The sequence below is a fragment of the Fusarium solani genome (assembly GCF_023522795.1).
Source record: "Fusarium solani strain SB1 chromosome Unknown bctg00000008, whole genome shotgun sequence".
Classification (NCBI taxonomy): domain Eukaryota; kingdom Fungi; phylum Ascomycota; class Sordariomycetes; order Hypocreales; family Nectriaceae; genus Fusarium; species Fusarium solani.
Genome location: NW_027072148.1, coordinates 2,906,324 through 2,931,743, shown reverse-complemented (window position 1 = coordinate 2,931,743; position 25,420 = coordinate 2,906,324). Strand labels below are relative to the sequence as shown.

The window sequence follows — 25,420 nt, the reverse complement described above, 5'->3', positions numbered from 1 at the left end:
CCTAATATATATTACTTAATAATATAATATAGTTAATAAGTAATTAATTTATTATTTTTTATATATTATATAATTATAAGAGAAATTTTTATAAATCTAAATAAAAAATATAATAAGTATAATTTTATTTTTTTATATTTAATAATTAAGTTAATTTTAAATAATAATATATTAAGATTAAATATTATATTATTAATAATATAAGATATAATAATAAACTTTATAAATAATTATAACTTATTAAAGACTTAACTTAGGATTATATTATATAGCTTAAAAAATAAAAATATCCTAGTTTTATTAAAAGCTTATAATATATTAAGTAATTAAGAAATAATTAAATAAATAAAAAAGCATAATTTAAAAGATTTTTATAATACTTATATACTTATAATATTTACTTATTATATATATTATTTAATAAAATATTTTATAATTTATATTTCTATAATTAGTTTTTTTTTTATTTTTTTATATTATATATAAAATTATTATAATAAAATAGAAATCTTAAAAAAGTTTTAAAATAATTAATTTTATTTCTTTTTAACTTAAAAGCTATAATCTTAAAGCTTAATATATAATTATAAGATTAAATATTTAATATAAAAAAATAAATTTTATAATTTTTTAAGTCTTAAAGACTTTAAAAATTATATATAAGGCTAAATTTTAATTTAAATATTTAAAAAATAAATTAAATTAATATTTAAAAATACAAAAAATTTAAATATAAAATAATAATAATAATAATAATAATAAAAAATATATAATTAATTAATTAAATATAAATAATTAAATAATAATAAAATTATTTAAAAAAAATAATTAAAAAAATTTAATATAATTAAATATATAGTATTAAAACATTTATAATAAACCTTAGTATAATATAAAGATTTATTAATTAATCATTAAAATACTTAAGAAAAAATATAATAAAGAATTTTAATTAATTTAATAATTTATAATCTTTTTTATAATAATTTTTATTAAAAAATTTATTATATTTATTATATTTATTTATTTATTATATTTACTTATTATATATATTAATTATAATAACTTTACTTTTAATTTAATACTTTTAATAAAAAAGTTTAAATATTTATATAAAGTTATTTTACTTATAAGTAATATAAAATTATTTAATTAATCTAATTTAAAAAATTATAATAAATATAAAAAAAATTATTAAAGTATTATAATTTATAAAATATTTTATAATTATATAATATTATATTTAAATATTATAATAGTTTATTAGTAAAGAGAGAGCTATATAGGCTAAGCCTGCTTAGTTATATTATACCTTATATAATATAAAACTATTTACTTAAGATATATTTATAATCTATTATCCAGGACCATGTCTGCTCTATAGCAGTTTACAGCTTAGCTTTACCTACTTTAACGTCCTTCATTTCTCCCACATCCAAGGCAACAAAAAACCGAGAGGCAGCATTATAGCCGCAAATCGTCATGGCTATAAATTATGTTCGTCAGCACATGCATTATCGATATGTGCGCATATCGTGTTTCCCCTTTAGAGTAAATCGCGAGGTCTCTTATATTCACTCGATTATATACTCCAGGTAAACCAACTTGCATCGTTTGCTCCCGCGGTTAGAACAAGAAAAAAAAGAAAAAGTTAACTTACTAAATTCGAAGACCTGTCTGTCATTCTCTAGGTGCTTTTTCATGGCCTCAAAAACTTGGTCGCTGACCTTGATGTCCTTCGTTACGGCATCGACATAGCGCATGAGATCCCACATTCGGGTGCTTAACCCACCCTCCCCATCAGAACCCTTTCGTCCTGAAGCCGCTGTCCTGACCGTCTCGATCCCTTCATCGGAAACCCCTCCCTTCTTGAGCAGGGGCGCATGCTCATTCCACTCGACAGCGGCGCTGTTCAAGGCCGCAACACGACACATGGCCAACTCCATCACGTCTAAAGGTAACGTGGAGCGGTATCGGAGGGCCGTGAAGAAACGCAAGAAGCCACTGGCGAAGGGCGGGGAGATGAGCAGCGTGCGGTAGAGAGGCCCAAGGTCGGCGCGTCCTGCGATTACTTTCTGCATAAACGCTTGCTCCGAGGGGTCGGAGAAGTTTGGTGGTTCTGATGCGTACTTGAGGCGCATTTTGATAATAGATGTCTGGTGGTGGATAAAGGAGAATCGCTCTGGGATATTATGTATTTATAGGAGGACTTTATCGCAGATGATTAAGATCTAGATGGGAAGCATAGAACCTAGTGGTAGTGAAAGGGATAAATGAAATTTAGATATCTCTCCGAAGAGATAAACTGTCAAATACCCCTAAATTTTGCCGAGGCCCATATTACTTCGTCGTCTGTGCCTCGGCTATGTTAGTAGGTACTTCGTATGGATGGCTCGGAGAGGTGATGTGATGTAGGAGCGGGGGATTACAAACCAGCAAGAGAACTTAATAATACCCCCCCGGCACGGAAGCTATAGTTAAGACACACTGGTATCCCGACGGCCTATCATACCATGACACAGCAGGCAGAACAACAGAAACAGAGAACATCCGGATGTTGCAGCAATCCCTAGAGGCACAGCGGAATTGGACGAGATCAGTACAAGAACTATGTTTTCCAACTGCCCTCTGCGACTAAGTTAAGCTTGCCCTCGTAGACCCTTATGTCCCATACCATACGGGAGCAGTCTTTATTATTCACATGCAAAATAAGGAGATGGGTCCTCGCGAAGGAGAGGAGTAGACCCACTTGTTACCTCGGAGAAGTTAAGGTGCGCTGAGAAAACCTCTATTTCCACATCCCGTTTAGAGCTGATTGGTTGATTTAAACATGTCTAATAGACTTATAGAATACTAAAAGAATACTATTAGAGCAAGGATATATTATTATATAGACTTAAATATATATATCTAGGCTTTTAAGAAATTTAAGACCTTTAATTACTTATACTTATATATAATAAAAACTATATTTATTAGAATTATTATATATTAATATTACCTTAATAACTTACTTACCTTATATTATAAATATTAATAAATAACCTTAGCTTATCTTATAGCTTAAAATAACTTATAATATAATATATAAAAAATATTAACTTATTAAATATAAATATATTATAATATATATATATATAATAAGCTAGATAATAAGTAAATTAAATATTTTTCTTAACCTCTAAGATAAAAATTACTATAAAAATATTATATATTATTTAATTAATTAAAACTACTTATTATATTCTTCCCTAAATATTTTAATTACTACTTAATATATCCTTTTATTATAATTAAATTTATTATAAATATTATAATATTAAACTCTTAGTTATATTAATTTCTTTTAATTATTACTCCGCTATAATCTAGCTATTACTTATATATTAATATTTATTTAATTAATTACTTATTTTTCTTTTTTTATTATTATTACCTCTCTTTTTTATAATTAAGTTTTTTTTACCTTTTAATATTAGCTTAATATCTTATTTATTTATTTAAGTTTTTTAATCTTAGCCTTAAGTAAAATAACCTTATATATAATTATTTTTATTCCTTTAGAAGAAAATTTTATATAAGTATTTTAAGAATTTCTTAATTTATATTTTTTTTTATATATATCTTAATTTTTTAATAACTTAATATATATAAGAAATAAATAATATAAAAATTTTAATATGTTAAATAAAATTATTATAAAGAATTTATAAATTATTTAATTAATTAACATTATTTAATTTTTTATTATTATTATTAATATTTTTTATATAATTTAATTTTTTTTATTTTTTAATATTAATTTAATATTATATATATTTTTCTAAAACTCTTTAATTTTAATATATATAATATATAAATATTATAATTAAATAAGTATTATAAAAGTCTTTATTATAAGAATAATAATATTAATAAAAATATTATAAATTATTTAATTAATTAAAATTCTTTATTATATTTTTTTAATATCTTAATTAGTATTTAATAAGTTTTTATATTATAACTAAGCTTATTATAAATATTATAATATTAATTTCTTAATTATATTAATCTCTCTTAATTATTACTTTAAAATAATATAATTATTACTTATATATTAATATTTAATTAATTAATTAATTATTATTTTATATTTATTATTATTATTTCTTTTTTTTATAATTTTATTCTTTTCATTTTTTAATATTAATTAAATATTTACGTATTAAAGGGTTTTATTTTTAATAATTAATAAAGTAACTTAATATATAATTATTTTTATTTCTTTTTTAAAATACCTTAGGGCTTTAAGAATTAACTCTAAAAAGCTATTATAATACCTTTTAATTTATCTCTTAAGATATTTAAATTAAGAATTAGTCTTAATAATTATCTTAAGGGTTTTTAAAGCTTTAAGGTTTAAGGGTTAAATCTCTTTCCTAGCTAATATTAAAGTTTATAGCTACATATTAAGCTAAATAATTCATTTTCTATAATATTTCTTAAAATTAATAAATTAATAATTTTTATAAGTATTAAAAATTAAAAATAATAAAAATTAATTAATTAATTAATTATATATTTATTAAAATATTAAACTTATATAAAATTACTTTTATTATTAATGTAATTAATTCAAGTTATTATAGAGGTATAAGGTAAAGCCTAATATAATAATTAATCTTAAAGGGAAGTAATTTAATTATAATAATAAAGTTATTAATAGTAAGATTAATTACCTTATAGTTTTTATTAAAAGAAAGAACTAAGAAATCTTATTTAATATTATACCTATAAAAGGCTATAACCTAGTACTTAGGTACTTATAGTTATATTAATTTAATTTATATTTTAATTAAAAGACTAGCTAAGTATTATCTTTTACTAATAAGGTACTCCTTATAATAAGTAATAACTTAGAAGATAATATAAGATCTTATATTTTTATTAAAGATACTAAAGAAATTAGGTAAAGGTAAATATAAAATACCTTTTTACCTAAAGGGATATAATATAAATATTATAATAAATAGAAATAATAAAATTAATAAATAATCGCATATATTATATAATAATTTTAATAATTAAAAAAAGACCTTAAAAAAAGTAAGAAAATATTAAAAGAGGAATAACTTAAAAATATATTATAAAAGTATTATATCTATAAAAAACTCTTTATAAAAGAACTTAAAATAAGTTTATTATTATATATATATTATAATTTAGAAATTAAATTTATTAATAAAAAATAACTTAGTTTTAATAAACTTTATTTACTTAATATAATATAATAATTAATATTAAAAGAATATATTAAAGAAATATTATAAAAAAGATATATTAAGAAAAATAAGTTATTTATTAAATACCTTATTATATTTATCTTAAAGAAAAATAAAAAGCTTTATTTTTATATTAATTTTAAAATACTTAATATTATTATAATTAAGGATTATATATTATTACCTCTTATTAATAAATTAAAAAATTAATTTTTTAAAATAAAATATTTCATAATACTTAACCTTAAAAGAGCTTATAACCTTATTTAAATTAAAAAAAAAATATAAATAAAAAATTATTTTTTATATTAAATATAAATTATATAAATACTTTATTATACCTTTTAGACTTATAAATATATTTATTATATTTTAATAAATAATTAATAATATATTATAAGAATATCTAAATATATTTATTATATATTACTTAGATAATATCTTTATTTTCTTTAAAATAAAAAAAAATATATATAAAATATATCTATAAGGTATTAAAAATATTATAAGATATTAATTTATTAATAAAACCTAAGAAAAATAAATTCTATGCCTTAAAGGTAAAATTTCTTAGATATATTATATCTTATAATAAGATATATATAAACCTTAAGATAATTATAATAATTAAGGACTAAAAAGAATTAATTAATATTAAGGAAACATAAGCCTTTCTTAGCTTTACTAATTATTACTATAAATTTCTTAAATAATTTAAGAAAATCATAGTATTATTAATTAATCTTATAAAGAAAAATAAGATATTTATATTTAAGAATAAGATATAAAAAGCTTTTTATATGATTAAAGAACTTATCTTAAGTAAATTAGTACTTAAGATATTTAATTTATTTTAATTAATAAAACTTAAGATAAATATATTAGATTTTATACTAAGAGCCTAAATTAGCTAATAAAATACTAAAAGATCTTTATACCTAATTATATTTTATTCCTATAAGTTATATAAAGTAAAACTTAATTATCTTATTTATAATAAAGAATTCCTTATAATTATTAATACTTTTAAAAAATTCTAATATTACCTCCTTAGAAGTAAATATTAAATTAAGGTATATATAAATTATAAGAATATTACTTATTTTATAAAAATATATAAACTTAATAAATAATAACTATAATATATTAAATATCTCTTAGAATTTAACTATATTATTATTTATATGAAAAAAATAAAAAATAATTAAGCTAATATTATTAATTAATAATTTAACTTAGATATTAAAAAAACTAAAATTAAAAAATAATTATTATATTTTACCTTAAAAGGATATCTTAAATAAAGGTTTATTAAGTAAATATATAAACTAGTATAATTATTAAAATACCTTATGCTTATTAAGAAATATAAATAATAAATTATAAATTTTTTTAATTATATATTAAGATATTAATAATAAAGCGATAAAGTTTAGACTTATAAAGGAAAGATTTTTACGCTTAATAAAATATTTTAAATTATCTTTAATTATTATTATTACTAAGTTATATATTATAATAGCCTAGAAGAAATAATTAAAGCTATATAATAATATTATAATAATTATAACCTTAAAAGTAAGATAAAAAAAAATATTTTAATATAAAAAATACTATAAGAAAAATTAGTTATTAATATAAAAACTATTAACTTATAAATAAGATAAAGCTATAAGGATATCTTATTAAATTAATATAGCTATATATAAAGTAAAATAAAGTAATTTACTCTTAGAATAGATTTAGTAATATAATAAATAACTTTTAAATAATAAAAAAACTAATAAATAATAAGTCTTAGATAAGCTATTCTATAAACTTATATATAAAATATATAGCTACTTATTATATAAATACTAGGGAATTAATAAAACCCTAAAATAAATTAAAATAACTTTTACCTTTCTTAATATAAAGAGGACTATTTTAATAGTTATTAAATAATATAACTATTATATAAAAACTAAGGTATAATACTATAAACCTTATAGAAAATTATAATTACTCTTAGTTATATAATAACTATAGGATTTTATTATTATAAAATTTATTATTAAATTACCTTTATTAAAAGAATTAGCTATTAGAAACTTTTATAATAATATTTTTATTATTATAAATAGACTTATAAAATTTTCTTATTTTATACCTTATAAAGAATTAATAATAGTAAAAGAATTTACTTATTTTTTTTATTTTTATATTATTAAGATATATAATATATTACTTAAAATTATTATTAATTAAGGATTATTATTTACTATAAAATTCTAATAAAGCCTTATAAGATATTTAAGAATTAATTATAAACTCTCTAATATATATTATAAGAAAATAAATAAATAAATAAAATATATAAATTTAATATTAAAATAATACTTTTAATATTATATTAACTATAAATAAACTAATTAAGTTAAGAAGCTATTAGCTGCCTAGTTAGCTTATAATATAGTGATTAATAAAAGTATAAAGATTATATTAGCTTATATTAATTTTAGATTTATATTAAATATATATTATTAAATATAAAATATTCTTATTAACCTTAAAGTAATCTTTATTAGTAATTAACTAAAAAACTTATATAAAGAAATAGATATTAAACTTAAGTTTATTAGAAATAAAATAATAAACTATGCTAATTAAAAAAGAATTAAGGAATTAATTTTCTTAGAAGGAGATATAATTTATATTATAATAAAAAATATTAAAATAAAATAATAAAATAAAAATCTTAATTATAAATATATTAAATTATATAAAATTAAATAAAAAATCTTAGAAGATAACTATAAATTAGACTTATTATTAAAAGTTAAGCTTTATTTAATTATTTATATTTTATTACTTAAATTAATAAAAAATACTATTTAAGTTAAAACTAATAATAAAATAAAAATAAGAATTAATAGATTAAAAGGGTATATTATAAAAGGTATTTTTAATATAAATAAAATTAATAATAAAATATTATATTTTATTAAATAAAAGAATTACTTAGACTTAGAAAATTTATAAAAACCCCTAGAATACCTTATTAATATATAATACCTTTTAAAAGACTTTTATTAATGATATTAAAAGGAGATATAAACTTAAGTCTAATTATACTCTAATTAATAATATCTATAATACCTATAGATTTTATAATAATTATAGCTTTTTATTCTACCTTTTTAGTTTCTTTTAATTTATTTAAGAAATAAAAGCTATAAATAGCTATTTAATACCTTTAATATATAATTAATACTTTTAGTAATAAAGCTAAGTTAAATAAGCTAAAACCTTATTTACCCTCGCTTAAGCCTCTTAAGCCTCTTATTATAAATATAAAAAATCCTTTTTAATATACTTTTTTTTAAAATCTAAGTAATTAGACTCTTAGTAAATATAATTTACTAAGAAATTATTAATAAATAAAAAAACCTATAAGTAAGAATATATAAATAAGTATTAGAAATATTTACTAATATATTATAAGAAAGGCCTTAATAGGTATACTCCTCGTAGTAATTTAAATTTTTAAGTAAGGCTATATAGTATAGGCTATAAAAATAATAAATAAGATATAATTTTAAATCTAAAATAATTAATAATATTACCTAATTTAATAATAGCTAATTATTTTTAAAAAAGGATAAAATAACTAAATATATTAATAAAAGATTTTTATAGGTTTAGGATTAATATATATATGCGAGATAATTAAGGTTATAGATATAGCCTTAAGGATAAGACTAATAGAGAGGAGATATTATATTATAGCCTAGAAGACCTTAGGCTATATAATAAGAAGGACTTATATTAATTAGCTAATTATATATAAATTAAAATAAATTATATCTTATAAGCTATAATCCCTATTAAGCTAGTTAAATAAATTATAGTAACTTAGGCCCTATAAGTTATAATTTATTATAAGTTATTATATTCTAAAAAGTATATAAGATATACTTAATATATTTTCTTATATAATAATTACCTTAGGGATTAATATAACTTAGTTATACTTAATACCCTTAAGTATATTACTAGATATAACTTATATCTTATTTAAGATAATATAATAATCTCCTTTATTAATATTAACTAATATAACTAGTTTATGCCTTAGGAATATAATATAATTATTATAATATAAATATATATTATTATTACTTTTTAAGCTATTAAGAAAATTAATTTCTTTTTAAGTAAAATACTTATATTTTTTTAATTTTCTTTTAAGGGCCTTTAATAATAAAAGGATTTTTTTAATAAAATTAAATTAATTATTTATATTATAACTAAGTAAAAAAAGATTAAATAAAAAAAAAAAAGTTATAGCTAAAGATTATAAGTTTAACTTAAACCTTTTATTTATTAAGCTATATATTTATTATAATACTTTAAATAGCTCTATATAATATTATTTCTTATAGCTTATTATAAGTACTTTTTATGCCTCTATAAAGCTTATAGACCTCTTTAATAAGGTTATCTTAATTATATAAGAAGGTATACTAATAGTTATTAGCTATATTATTTTAATTTATTAATTAAAAGTTTTTATAAAAAGCTATTATAACTTTATTAATATATTATTAATTAATTAGTTAATTATAGTTATTATTAGTTATAATTAAACCTCTTTTTATAAGGATAATAAATATAATTTTAATCTCTTTAAGTAATTAAGAATTATAAAGATAATTAAAAGGTTAATATTAGAGGGGAGTTATTATTTAAAAGGGTTAAATTTTAATTATTTTAGCTAGTTAAGATATAAGTTATTTATTATAAATAAAGCTAATTTTAATAACGCGCTAAAACTAGCTCTATTAATAATAAATAGCTTATATCTTAATTCGCTAAAGTAATTAAAATCTAACCCCTTTGCATAGTAGCTCCCCTCTAATATTAACCTTTTAATTATCTTTATAATTTTAAATTACTTAAAGAGATTAAAATCTTAAAGGATTATACTTTTATTATCTTTATAATAAGAGGTTTAATTATAACTAATAATAACTATAATTAATTAATTAATTCATCTATAACTAGCTAATTAATTAATAATATATTAATAAAATTATAATAGCTTTTTATAAAAACCTTTAATTAATAGATTAAAGTAATATAACTAATACTTATTAGTATATCTTTTTATATAATAACTAAGATAACTTTATTAAAGAGGTCTATAAGCTTTATAAGGGCATAAAAAATACCTATAATAAGCTATAAGAAATAATATTATATAAAGCTATTTAAAGTATTATAATAAGTATATAGCTTATTAAATAAAAGGTTTACGTTAAACTTATAATTTTTAGCTATAACTTTTTTTTTTATTTAATCTTTTTTTACTTAATTATAATATAAATAATTAATTTAATATTATTAAAAAAAAGGTTTTTTTATTAAAAGTTATTAAAAAAAAGCTAAAAAAAATATAAATATTTTACTTAGAAAGAAATTAATTTTCTTAATAGCTTAAGAGATAATAATAATATATACTTATATAAGGTATAGCTTATCATTCTTATTCTTAGTATTAATACCTTCTATACTATTAAATAAGAAAATTAAAGAAGTCTTATTATAGCTAGCTAGGATTTAGCTATATAGCTATAAGTATAATTATATTAAGAAATAAAGGTTATTAGTATTATAAGTTTTAGAGGGATTAGTTCTTAGAGTTAGCATTAGAGTTTTATAAACCTAAAAAGTATTAGCGCTAAGGCTTAGCGCTAGACTAAAACTTAGCGGTAGATAGAAATCTATAGGTTTAATTAATTAAACTTATCTAGTTAAATATATAATATATATATCTTAGCTCATATAAATATATAAATAATAGTAATTTTAATAATAATTTTAATAATAAAATAAAATAATATATATTTATTAAATTTACTTATAATATTATATAAAATAACTATATAAATATAATAATATTTATAAAAATTAAGTTATTAAAATAACAATAATAAATAATATTAAAATAACTTATAAAAATAATATATTTAAATAATATAAAAATATATAAAAATAATATATAAATAAAAAGTATATATTAAGGTATATTATAAAAAATTAATTAAAAACCCTAAGTACCTTAAAGTATTATTTAATTTATATAGTAATATATAAATATACTTAATATATGAAATATATTAATATCTTATAAATATTATATTAATATTAACAATATAAGAAATATTAAAAAGAAAAAGAAAAATAATCCTATCTTTAGCAGCTGAAGCATGGTCTGCTAGCTTGAGGCTGTTTGTGTCAGACAGGGCGCCCTCACTAGGTAACTGATTGAGTATATTGACGATTATCCTTTTTTTGACCCTTTTTCTGGCTATCTATGTGTGTTCTCCCTCCTCGTCTCTATATCTTAAGAAACGAGGCCTAAGATACTACATCTGCTAAGCCTGCAATAGATCTGTACCGCTGCTCTGACGCTTCTGGTCTCATCGTGAGACTATCTTCCCTTGAGGTGGCTGCCCCTGTGACATGCCACTTCTCCAACAAGTATTCCTAGATTCAGACCCAAAACCAAAGATCTGAAAGAAGGGTCCACGGGCCAGAAAAAATAGTATCGGGTGCCATTACCAGTGGTAATTGGTATAGTAGGGTTGAAGTAAGGAAAAGAGAATTTGGGTAAAAATTGACCGCTCGCTTATCATGTACGTCAAAGTAGATTATGTTAATGTCTAATCTGTTCAGCTAATTAACATACAGGGAAAACTGGGTGTTACCCAGAGGAAAAACCCAGATCTAAATCAACCTCTTAAGCCCAGGCACAGAAATACATCTAAAGATGTCTGGTATAACAGTACGGTCTTACCCGTAGGGGTTGAACCCAGGAACAGAGTTGCCGGCAGCTTTTTTAAGAGCATCACCAAACCGGCTGTCGATCAGCTTAAGCGTTGCCTTTCCAAAGTCGGCATGTGTCAGTCGGTCCTGAATCCAATCACTGGGATAACCATTCCAAGCAACCTGATCAGCAATTTGCCACCATCCGTAACCATTCTCAACTGCATGTCGCTCTGACTCTTTAGCTATGCGAAATGCATGCGTGCTGGCACTATCCTTATGGTAAACAACAAGTGGGTGGTCACCGTCAAGCACAGGATTATTAGTAGCCCCATCGTACCCTCCATGTGCTGATGGTGCAACGCGGGCAATTCTGTTGCCGTTTTGCACAAAAACAACAACGTTTTCCCAATCATGAACATGACCACCTGAGCCTGCGCCTGTTCTGTCTACCTCAAAGTAGTATTCGTACCTTGTCAGCAGTTAGCAGGAGAAAAAGTCTTGAATGATCCAAGCCGGCTTACATATAAGCACACCAGCCATTGTTGCAACGATATCTGGAATAGACATTCGCATTATCAAGTCGTGGAAGATCGCGACAGCCATCGGCAGGTTTTCCTTTGTTTGGAAGACCTGGGTTCAGATTTCCCCACGGGTCAACAGCGGCAGTATTGTAGCAGCTATCCTTATCGAAATCGACAGCCGGCTGGAATCTGAGACTATTCGCATCGGCGTTTCGAGGAAGCTTTGTCAGAAGATTGCGCTTGAAGACTTCGTTCTCCCCCAAGATTGGGGTCGGGTGGGCCGAAACTATTTCAGCAACAGCTAGGAGGGAACAGCCCAGGCTTAAGATGTGCATGGTGATCCGCAATGATGGGCTCGAAATAGGGAATTCGGAAATATGTATGTCTCAAGAGAATATGTCAACCGTATAGACAGCTCCTGGGCCAGGCATGCAATGACTGACCTTATGTACTTGCGAATAAGAGGGGTTTGGCCACAGAGAAAAATAATTATTGATCATAATAAAAAAAAAATAAAAAAAAAGAAATTAAGAAAAAAAAGAAGCAAGGAGAAAAACCGACTAAGCAGAAGTATCTCGCCGGCAGGCAAATGCTACACGATGCAATAATTGTTTACGTGGATGGTCCGTGTAGCACTATCATGGCCTATGGGATTCGGGTGTTCAAAGTACATCTCACCTCAGAGAATTGGCTCAAGAGAAGGCATTACTGATCGCTTACTGATGAGTCCGATTTGCTCCACCCATCAAGGTCCACAATGCCGCGAAGGGGAAAGCCGTCAGACGAACCCCTTGCACGTTGCATACACTGCATCCGGGATTAGGGTTGCTGAAAGGTCTCATTTCATTTCATCAATGGAGAGCGAGTCGTCCTACTCCGTATTCAGCGGCGAAATCCACCCGTTTAGGTGAGGCAGTCCGCTACGTTCTTCCAACAAGTTCTCTCAAGACTCACAAGCTCGGTTGCTGGTTCCATCTTTGTGGCTGAACTTGTTCCAGAAACCCAAAGCAGCGGGGTTCAACTGTGTTTCCTTTTACACTGATTGGGCCTACTGTACCAAGGACAACTTGGAATTTACTAAATTACATACTTTTCGTCCATTCGCTCATTGATTGTTCCGCGCTCACTATGGTTTTCGACAGGGGTCCCTGTACGATTTTGGGTAATTCTGCCATCTTATCACGCTTATCTTCCCTCACCGCCTACCTAAAGTCCGTGTATTCGAGCAGCCTCGGTAGGACGATGTCTTACTAAGGTTATCCAATGTAACTAACAAGAAGTAATATTACATCTCTAGAACAGCCCTGTATCTAATAGTGTTCTGCTCAAGGCGTTCAAATACTGTTTGAAGACTTGATGGGCCATCGTGCTTAAAGACCTGGATGAGCGGCTTGATGTTATGGCGAGCTGAAAAATCGAGCATCTCATCGTGAATTCCTCTAGACCCGACTAGACTAGAGAAGACATGAAACCCATTAAAAAACATTGCATTCGCACTACTGAAGAGTTAGCGGAACCCGACTTCCTCTGATGGGTAGTATGTGACGCTTGAACTGACGGTAAACTGAGAGGTCCGTTAATAGGGGCCGCGAGAGGTAAAATTATTCCATCTCTAGCGAGAAACTCCTTTACCATGACCCTGATTTCATTCTTGCATTAGCATACAGCCAGGTTGGACAATCAGACTTATTCATACTTCTCCCAATCAGGGTACTTGGAGCCTGCAACAACCAAGACGTCGATTGGTGCAGCCTTCTTGTCGAACATCTCGCTGATGAGATGAAACGCCGTCGCCCCCAGCTCCTGAGCCTCGCTCTCTTTGCTAGGAGTTGTGCTGTAGACAACAACCTCGGCCTCCATTTTGGCAGCGTACTGGATAGCTAGATGTCCCGGTCCGCCAATCCTGACCTCCTGTCTGATAACAACACGCTCATAGAATCATACCACATCGCTCTTCCCCCGCAAGCAATTGGCATTAAAGCGGGCAACATCTACCGGAATGACCATCCCATATAGCTGAATCCACGTGCGAACTTCCCTCAGTCCACCCTCTTCGCCCTATATTTCCCCATCCACTCCGGTTTCACAAACAACACCCAGGCCCTAAACCCCAACATAACCCCCATCCCCAGCCCAAGGCCCCAAATCACCTTGCTGGGATTAAGCCCGCTACCCGCCTCCCCCGCAACCCACACCTGCCAAAACGAGAGCGGGAGAGCCAAAGCCTCAAACGAGCCTAACATCTGGTACGTGGTCCGCCTCGTCTCTATCGCCCCAGGTTTATTCGGGATCGCAAGCACCATCGGGATCGTCATGGCGACCAGGCTGATGCCGAACAGTTGGAAGATAGAGGCAGCGTGAGGCGCCGCGGACTTGCCATCGCTCAAGTACATTCGTACTAAGGCTTCTTTCGCGTCGAATATCATAGGAATGGCCAAGAAAACGTTAAAGACTGATTCGGCAGCCAATACGATTCGAACAATTGTGCCGGGTGCCGATGGATCAATCTCCACGGATACTTTGGCGTCAGGTCCGGTGCGTTTGTCAATGTTTGCCATGGTTGTGCTTTGGAGGGATGGTTGCTTGTCTTTGTTAAGTGAGTCAAATATGCTGTGGAGATGTAGACCGTAGGACCTGAGATAAGGCTATGATATATAATGTTTTCATGATCAGGGGGTGAGACAAACCGTCACGTCGCCCTCAAGCTCAAGCCGCATGACCCACAATTAATAGCCGGGATATCTGAGTGTTCCGAGTGGTTCGGGAAGCTCGGATAGCTAGCATAACGTTAGGCTTCACGTTATAGTATCTCGGATAGCTAGCATAACGTTACGCTTCACGTTATAGTATCTCGGATAGCTAACATAACATTAGGCTTCACGTTATAGTATCTCGGATAGCAACTTAACATTAGGCTTCACGTTATGGTAGTTGTTCTTATTATAGATCCCTTGGCTCTGGCAAGAGGCCTAAGTATGACTAAAAGCGGAGGGTATATAGCTAACTCTAATAGCTATAGGGTTAAAAGAAGTATAAATTATAATATAAAAAGGCGTATAAAAGGTAGGTCTAATCTAAGTTAATTTTATCTCAAAGCTACTAGATCTAATTATTATAGAGCTAGATTTATTATATAAGGGACTTTTATAACTAAGGCATATAATAATTACTAAGGTCCCTAAAAGCTTTATTATCTTAATAAAGTCTAAGTCTATATTCTTTTATCCTTCTTTCTTAGATTTAATAATAAAATATTTTTAAAAATATATTTTAATTATTTTAATTATTTTATAATTCTTTTTATTACTTAAAAACTCTTAATTATTTAATTCTTTTATTTTTTTAATTTTTCTTTTAATATTTCTACTTTTATTTTATTTTATATTAAAGAAATCTTAGTCTTAATTAAATTTATTAGTATTATAGCTATAATAAGATATAAGTGGGGAAGTCTAATAAATTAATTACTAAGATAAGACTAAAAGGAAAGTATTTAATTCTATGCTCTAGGACTAATATGACTAAAGTTTAGTCTTTATAGTCTTACCCTAGATTAACTATTTAGAGACTTAATCTTAAGAAGGACTTCTTATATATAAGATATATTTATTATATTTTCTTATATATTAGTTATCTTAATTCTTAATATAACTTAGTTATATTTAATACCTTAAGTATATTATTTGATATAATTAATATCCTTTACCTTAGAGTATATAACTTAATCCTCTATTAATATAAACCTAGTATAATATATTAAATATAGCTGTATGTAATATAATTAGTTAGAGCTAGCAAAAGGTTACTAAAGTCTTAGTAAATCCCTAGAACTTAAGCTGCCTTTATAGGTAGCTCCTATAGTAATTAAAAATAAGGTAATAATAAAATATATATTATTTTAACTTAACCCTATTTTCTAAGAATTAAAAGTCTTATTCGCTAGGGAATTATTAATCTATATATATATATATCTTAATCGCGATAGATTACCTAGGGCTTCTTAAATAAATATTAAATATTACTATAATTAAACTTATTAATAATAATAATTAAATTACTTATTTTAAAACCCTTAAGATTAAAGCTAAGAATAAAGACCTCTAGGATTATATTAACTTAATTAAGAAAAGAAAATATCTCTGTATTTAAAACCCTTAATATATTTAAATATTACTTTAGCTATAATAATTACTTACTTATCTACCTTAATTTTATAATAATTTAAAAATAACTCTTTATAAAGTACCTAAGGGATTATTTTAATAAAAGATATTATAATCCTTATTATATTTTTATATAATTATAAAGTATAATTTAAATATTTTATATCTTTATTAAAAAAAAATAATAAATATTTATTATAAGATAAACCTTATATAAATACCTCTTAAAGAGCTATAAGGAATTTAAATAATAAGTAATTACTATATAAGACTAAGTTATAAATATTATTAAGTTAGGGAAAAAGGTACTAAGCCGTTTTGGGCTATTAGGTAATTTCTTATATATAGAAAAGGGTTAGAGGCTAAGATACCTTTAATTATTATTATTATTATTAGCATAGTTAGTAAGAAATAAGTAGCTTTTAGGCTCTTTCTCTAGCTAGATTTTTATTACTATTAATTAATTATTTACCCCTATTATCTTATATTTTATTTACTTTACTAAGAAGTATATAAGATCTCTCTTTAAAAGTCCTTATAAAAAAGTTATAAAATATTTTAGATCTAGCTATAATTAATCTATTTTATTTCTTTAATAAATTATTAGTAAGCTAATTACTTATTATTACTTTAATAAAAATATTACCTTTAATATATAATTAATCTTTGTATATTATATTTTCTCTTTAAAAATAAGTATAAATAAAAGACTTATTAAGTATATCGCAAAGTATTAATTAAAACTTATTAATATTAACTAATATATATAAGGCTATTAAGAAGTAATTAACCTAATAGAAAGCTAATATTAATAAGGCTAGAGATATAAGCTTATAAGAGGCTAAAGAGATAGATTAATAATTTATTAACTTAGCTAGGGTCTTAAGAGTATTCCTTCTAGAGTTATAAATTAATACCTATAAGGTTATAAAACTTAGTTAAATATAAATAAATAGCTTAATAATTAGTAAGGTATTTATAGATATTAATCTTATAATTACTAATTAGCCTAAATAAAAGAAAATAAAAGTCTTTTATAGAGCTTTTTTATTTATTAAAGGGGTAAATAAAGAAAAACCTTAGCCTTAATAAAAATTAAGAAGAGTTTAGTGACTAAGAAATAATAATAAGAAGTACTTTTATTAAGATAATAATAAAAATAAGATAAGTAAGAATAAATTATATAAAATATTATACTAGCTATTAAGGTATTTTTATATTTTCTTAAAAAAGGCCTTTTTATAGTTTATATTAATTAAAAGTATTATAAAAAAGGCTTAAAAATATATTACTAATAATAAAAATAAGAAATAAGTTAAATTAAAAAGATTAAGCTAAAAAGCTTAGTATAATTATAAGTAATTAATATAATATATATAAAGACTAGCTTAATAAATAAAAAAGCAATTATATAAGCTTATAATATTATATTATAAATTATTTTATTAAAAATTATTATATTTTTTAAAAAATAATATATTTTTATTTTATAATAATAAATATAATTATTAAGGCCTTTAATCTCTTAATTAGTTTTAATACTTTAATTAATAGCTTTAAGCTAACCTTAGGCTTATATAATAGCTATAATTTCTAATTATAAAAGGGGTATATAATATACTTAATAAGTAAGTATCTTATATAAGTAAGTATCTTAAAAATCCCTTAACTTTTATTATTATTATTTAATTAATTAATTCTTAATTACTTAATATATTATAATTTAATTATAAAGCTAAAATACTTCTTACTTTTTATACCTTTTAAAATAACCTAAGTTTAAGTCTTTAGCGCGCTATAAGTATATATATAGTCTCTTAGAAGACTCTTAGCCACTAGTAAAAAAGCATTTAATCTTAATATAATATTATCTAAAAATTATATTAATTATTTAATTTAAAGAAATAAATTTTTATTTACTTTATTCTTAACTTAGATTTATAAGGATTTCCTTTATAGCTATATAATATAAAAGAAATAATTAATTAATTACTTATTAACTATAATATATTATTAATTAATATATATTAAGCTTATAACTTTATTAAGTAATACTTAGACCTTAAGATATATTTTTTTTATAAATATAATTACTAAAGAGCTAAATATAAAGATTTAATTATTATTTATAATTAATTTTAGCTTATAATAAATATAATTATAAAATATAATATTTAATTAAATAATATTTATAATTTTAATAAATTAGCTTTTTTATAAATATAATTATAAATAAAATAATTATTATAAGTTTAAAAAAGTATTTAAAGTTAAAATTCATATAATTTAAAAACTAAGAATAGATTAGAATTATTTAAGTAATTAATATAAAAGGCTAAGTAATTTAGTTATTTATTATTAATATAAGTTAATATTACCTTATTAATTAATACTAAGAGAATAACCTCTTAAGTAATTAAGTTATTATAATAACTTAAAATAACTAAATTAATAATAAGATTAATCTTAAGTAATTAAAGTATTTTAATTAATATATAGCTAAGTAATTAAATAATTATTATTATTTTTTAATCCTTAATAATTATAAAAGTTATTATTTTATTAAATTTAAGAGATATTATAAAAAAAAAAATTTATTTAATTTTATATATTACTTTATTTATTTTATTTATTTTAGCCCCTTAATATTAAGTATTTTAATATATTAAAAAAGGCTTATAATTAAGAAATAAAGTATTTAATTAAATATTTAATTACTTATATTTTAAAGATAGAGTTTTTTTTAGCCTTTTATATTATATATAAGGCTATTATAATAAAAAGAAATATTAAGAGTATATTTAAAGAAGCTAAGCTTATTTCTTTAAACCTAGAAAATATAATCTTAAAGCTTAATATATAACTATAAATACTAATATTAATTAAAGAAATAATTAAATTATTAACCTCTTAGGCTTTAAAGACCCTAAAAATTATACTTAAGGCTAAATTTTAATCTAAATACCTTAAAAAATAAATTAAAAGATATTAAAATAACTCCTTAAAGTTAATTTTAAAAGCTCTCTAAAATCTTATAAAATAAATAAAAATTATTATATATTAAGTTATTTTATTAATTACTAAGAATAAAGACCTTTAAGAGGTAAATAAGATATTAAGCTAATACTAAAGGGTAAAAAGGATTAAATTATAAATAAAAAAAATAATAATAATAAAAAAAAGAAAATAAGTTATTAATTAAATAAATATAAATATATAGGTAATAATTAAATTATTAAGGAGTAATAATTAAGAGAGGTTAATTAGATTAAGTATTTAGCGCTATAGTATTTATAGTAAGCCTAGGTATAATATAAGGACTTATTAAGTAATAATTAAGATATCTAAGGAAAAATATAATAAGTAGCTTTAATTAATTAAATAATTTATAGTATTTTTATTATAATTTTTATTTTAAGGGTTAGGATTTTTAAGATATTTACCTATATAAGATATTTATTTATTAAGTATATTATATATATATATATATATATATATTTTCTTTTAGAGGTATTTAGTTATTTTAATATAAGTTTTAAGGGTAATAAGGTTAATTAAGTATATTATCTTTAAGAAAATATTAAGCTAATATTAAGTTTTATAAAGATTATTATTATTAATTATATATCTAAGTAATTTAATTATATTATATTTTATAAAGGATTTATTTATAGTAATTTATAATTATTTTTTATTTAATAGCTTTAATATTACCTCTAGGTATTTAAAATATTATTTAATAATATTAAAAAAAATAATTATATTATTAATATTAATATATATAAAAGTATAATATTAAAGAAATATTTTCTTTATCACTTAATAATTAAATATATAAGAGTCCTTAAATTTTATTAAGGCTTTATTAAAAGCTTTTAAATTATAATTAAATATAATTATTATTTAATTATAATATATATTATAAATAAGTTATTTATAAAAAGACTTAGGTTTATTAAATAATAAAAAATACTTTTTCCCCTTTATACTTATTATAATATTTTCTTAATTTAATTAGAGGTATATATTAAGAATTATAATATTATATATAAGTTATATATTAATTATAATATTACCTTTTTTCTTATTATTTATTATTTTTTAAATAATAAATAAAAAAATATAATAAGTATTAGTATATTTAGATAATATATTTTTCTAATAATATATAATTTTTTATAGACTTTATTTAAGAATTATTAGTCTTTAATCCCTATTAAGTAAATTCTAATAAATTTTTTTTTATTTTAATATTTATTAATAAAATTATTTCTTATTTTATTTTCTTTAAGTATAAAAATAATACCTTTATTTTTATAAATATTATATTTATTTATTTATTTTATAAGCTTTATAACTTGCTTTTTATTAAGGTTAGTTATTTTAATTTTAAATTAATATTTTATTAAGAAAATCCCTTTTAAGTAGCTAATTTTATAATTTTATAGCTTAATATAAATATATATTAAGTTATTTTTATAAGTTATTTATATAATCTTAGTTAATCTTTTTAATAATATATTAATTATTAATAACTTATTAATTTCTAATATTAGGTTAAAGTATTTATTAGTTGTATTTAAAAAGTTTATTAATTTAAATTTATTAATAATAAAATATATAGTTTTATTAGCTATATAATTATAAATATAACTTATAAGCTATATTTAATAAGCTTAAATATCTTTTATATTAAAGTTATAAAAAATAATTATTTTAAGGTATATTTATTAAATAAATTATTAAAAAAGTATTTTTTTTTAAATATAAACCTTTATTATTTAATTTATATATATTTAAAAAGTTTTTATAAATAATTAGAATTAAAATAATTTAATTCTTTTTATAATTATAATAATATACTTAATAAGTAAATAAATTAAATAAATAAATAAATTAAAAATTTTAATCTTTATATTAAAAATTATAATAAAAATATTATTAATTATTTAATTAATTAAAAATACTTATTATTTTCTTTCTTAATAAATATTAAAATTTATAGCTATATATTAAGCTTTAAGATTATATTTTTTATATTTAAAGAAATAAATTAAATCCTTTTAAAATTTCTTTTAATATTTCTTTTTATTATAATAATCTTATATCAAATATAAAAACCTAAGAAAAACTTAGTTTTTAATATATAAATTATAAAATATTTAATTAAATATTTTATTTCTTAATTATTATTTTATTACTTTATATTACTTAAAATAAGGATTAAAGTATCTTAGTTAATATCTTAATAACTTTAATAATACAGGCTTTATACTTAAAACCTAAGGTCTTAATAAGCTTAAATTAATAATATTTATTTATATAATTATTAATAGCTTAAATAATATATTAAATTAGCTTTATTTATAATAAATAATATATATCTTAACTAATTAAAATAATTAAAGTCTAACCCCTTTGTATAATAGCTCCCCTCTAATATTAACCTTTTAATTATCCTTATAATTTTTTATTACTTAAAGAGGTTAAAATTTTAAAAGATTATACTTTTATTATTTTTATAAGAGGAGGTTTAATTATAATTAATAATAATTATAACTAATTAAGTAATTAATTTATAACTAGCTAATTAATTAATAATATATTAATAAGATTATAATAACTTTTTATAAAGACCTTTAATTAATAGATTAAAGTAATATAATTAATACTTATTAATATGCCTTCTTATATAATTAAGATAACCTTATTAAAAAGGTCTATAAGCTTTATAAGGGTATAGAAAATACCTATAAGAAGCTATAAGAAATAATATTATATAAAATTATTTAAAGTATTATAATAAATATATAGCTTATTAAATAAAAGGTTTAAGTTAAACTCGCGATTTTTAATTATAACTTTTTTCGTTTTTTACTTAGCTTTTTTTTACTTAATTATAATATAAATAAATAATTTAATTTTATTAAAAAAAAAGCTTTTTTTATTAAAGGCCCTTAAAAAAAAGCTAAAGAAATATAAGTATTTTACTTAGAAAGAAATTAATTTCTTTAATAACTTAAGAGATAATAATAATATATACTTATATAAGGCATAATATATAATTTTTATTATTAATATTAATACCTTTTATAATATTAAATAATAAGGTTAAAGAAATTAATTAACTAAGATCTAGTTATATAGCTATAAATATAATTATATTAAAAAATAAAAGTTATTAATATTATAAGTTTTAAAAGAATTAAATCTTAGAGTTAGAATTAAAATTCTATAAATTTAAAAAGTATTAATATTAAGACTTAGTGCTAGACTTAATAATAAATAAAAGTCTATAAGTTAAATAAATTAAATTTATTTAATTAAATATATAATATATATATCTTAGCTTATATAAATATATAAATAATAATAATTTTAATTATAATATTAATAATAATATCTAGCTTTATATATTATTTTATTTCTTTTATTTACTTTAACCCCTTATTATTAAATACTTTAATATATTAATAAAGACTTATAATTAAAAAAAATATATATATATAATTCAATACTTTATAATTTATATTTTAAAGACTAAGTTCTTTTTAGCCTTTTATATTATATATAAGGCTATTATAATAAAAAGAAATATTTAAAAGGCTTTTAAAAGAGCTAGGCTTATTTTTTTTAACCTAAAAATTATAGTCTTAAAGCTTAATATTTAGCTATAGATATTAATATTAGTTAAAGAAGTAATTAAATTATTAATCTTTTAGGCTTTAAGGACCTTAAATATTATAATTAAGACTAAATCTTAGTTTAAATAATATACTTAATAAGTAAGATAATTAAATAAGTAAGATAATTAAAAATCCCTTAACTTATATTATTATTATTTAATTAAATAATTCTTAATTACCTAATATATTAAAAGGAAATAAAAAGGCTAGAATTCTTTTTGCCTTTTAGGCTTATTAAAATACCTTAAACTTAAGTCTCTAATAAGTTATAAGAATCTATAAAATTAATTATAATACTTTCTTTAATTATAATTTAGGTATTTAAGCCTAAGCTAATATTATCTTTAAATTATATAAGTTATTTAATTTAAAAGAAGAGATTTTTTTGTATTTTATTTTTAACTTAGATTTATAAGGATTTCTTTCTTAACTTTATAATATAAAAGAAATAGCTAATTAATTACTTATTAATTATAGCGTATTATTAATTAATATATATTAGGCCTTAAACTTTATTAGGTAATATTTAAACCTTAAGATATATTTTTTTTAAAAATATAATTATTAAAGAGCTAAGTATAAAGATTTAATTATTATTTATAATTAATTTTAGCTTATAATACATATAATTATAAAATATAATATTTAATTAAATAATATTTATAACTTTAATAAGATTAGCTTTCTTATAAGTATAATTATAAGTAAAATAATTATTATAGGCTTAGAAAGGTATTTAAAGCTAAAATTAATATAGCTTAGAAATTAAAAATAAATTATAATTATTTAAGTAATTAATATAAAAAGCTAAGTAATTTAGCTATTTATTATTAATATAAGCTAATATTACCTCGCTAATTAATACTAAGAAAATAACCTCTTAAGTAATTAAGCTATTATAATAACTTAAAATAGCTAAATTAATAATAAGATTAATTTTTAATAGCTTAAGTATTTTAATTAATATATAATTAATTAATTAATTAATTCTTATTATCTCTTAATTCTTAATAATTATAAAAGTTATTAATTAATTAACTTTAAAAGAGATTATAAAAAAAATAAAATTATTTAGCTTTATATATTATTTTATTTCTTTTATATATTTTAGCCTTTTAATATTAAGTATTTTATACTTTTAAAAAAAGCTTATAATTAAGAAATAAAATATTTAATTAAATATTTTATAATTTATATTTTAAAGATTAAGTTTTTTTTAACCTTTTATATAATATATAAGGCTATTATAATAAAAAGAAATATTAAGGGGGCTTTTAAAAGAGCTAATTTTATTTCTCTTAACTTAGAAGTTATAATCTTAAAGCTTAATATATAGCTATAAACTTTAATATTTACTAAAAAGGGGATTAAATTATTTACTTCTTAGGTCTTAAGGACTTTAAAGATTATATTTAAGGCTAAATCTTAGTCTAAATACCTTAAAAAATAAATTAGAAAATATTATAATAGCTTCTTAGAGTTAATTATAGAGGCTATAAAGTCTTTTATAAATATAATAAAAAGAAATATATATAAAATTATATTATTAAGGGCTAAGATTAAAGACTTTTAAGAAATAAATAAGATATTAAGTTAGTACTAAAGGGTATAAAAAATAAAATTATAAAAAAAAGAAATAATAATAATAAAAAAAGAAAAATAAGTAATTAATTAAATAAATATAAATATATAAGTAATAGTGAAATTATTAAAAAGTAGTAATTAAGAAAGGTTAATATAATTAGGTATTTAGCGCTATAATATCTATAATAAGCCTAGGTATAATATAAAGACTTATTAAGTAATAATTAAGATATTTAAAGAAAAATATAATAAATAATTTTAATTAATTAAATAATTAATAGTATTTTTATTATAATTTTTATTTTAAGGGCTAGGATTTTTAATTATTTTATTTATTTAATTATTTTACTTATTAAGTATATTACCTTAAAAGGGAAATTAAAAAGTAT

General features: G+C 20.7%; 3 protein-coding genes across 3 annotated transcripts; all 3 read right to left on the bottom strand.

Moving 5' to 3' along the window:
- Positions 1-1,388: 1,388 nt before the first annotated feature.
- Positions 1,389-2,141, bottom strand: MRS44_012985 (uncharacterized protein; the record flags this gene model as incomplete). The annotated part of the gene is made up of 2 exons (XM_065618988.1): positions 1,389-1,486; positions 1,661-2,141. The coding sequence occupies 2 exons, from the start codon at positions 2,139-2,141 to the stop codon at positions 1,389-1,391; spliced, it is 579 nt and encodes a 192-aa protein (XP_065475060.1).
- A 9,960-nt stretch (positions 2,142-12,101) lies between these two features.
- MRS44_012984 (uncharacterized protein) lies at positions 12,102-12,933 on the bottom strand (the record flags this gene model as incomplete). The annotated part of the gene is made up of 2 exons (XM_046278974.1): positions 12,102-12,546; positions 12,599-12,933. 2 exons carry the CDS (start codon positions 12,931-12,933, stop codon positions 12,102-12,104), a joined length of 780 nt encoding a protein of 259 aa, XP_046126428.1.
- A 1,351-nt stretch (positions 12,934-14,284) lies between these two features.
- On the bottom strand, positions 14,285-15,156 carry MRS44_012983 (uncharacterized protein; the record flags this gene model as incomplete). The annotated part of the gene is made up of 2 exons (XM_065618987.1): positions 14,285-14,513; positions 14,792-15,156. The coding sequence occupies 2 exons, from the start codon at positions 15,154-15,156 to the stop codon at positions 14,285-14,287; spliced, it is 594 nt and encodes a 197-aa protein (XP_065475059.1).
- Positions 15,157-25,420: the final 10,264 nt, after the last annotated feature.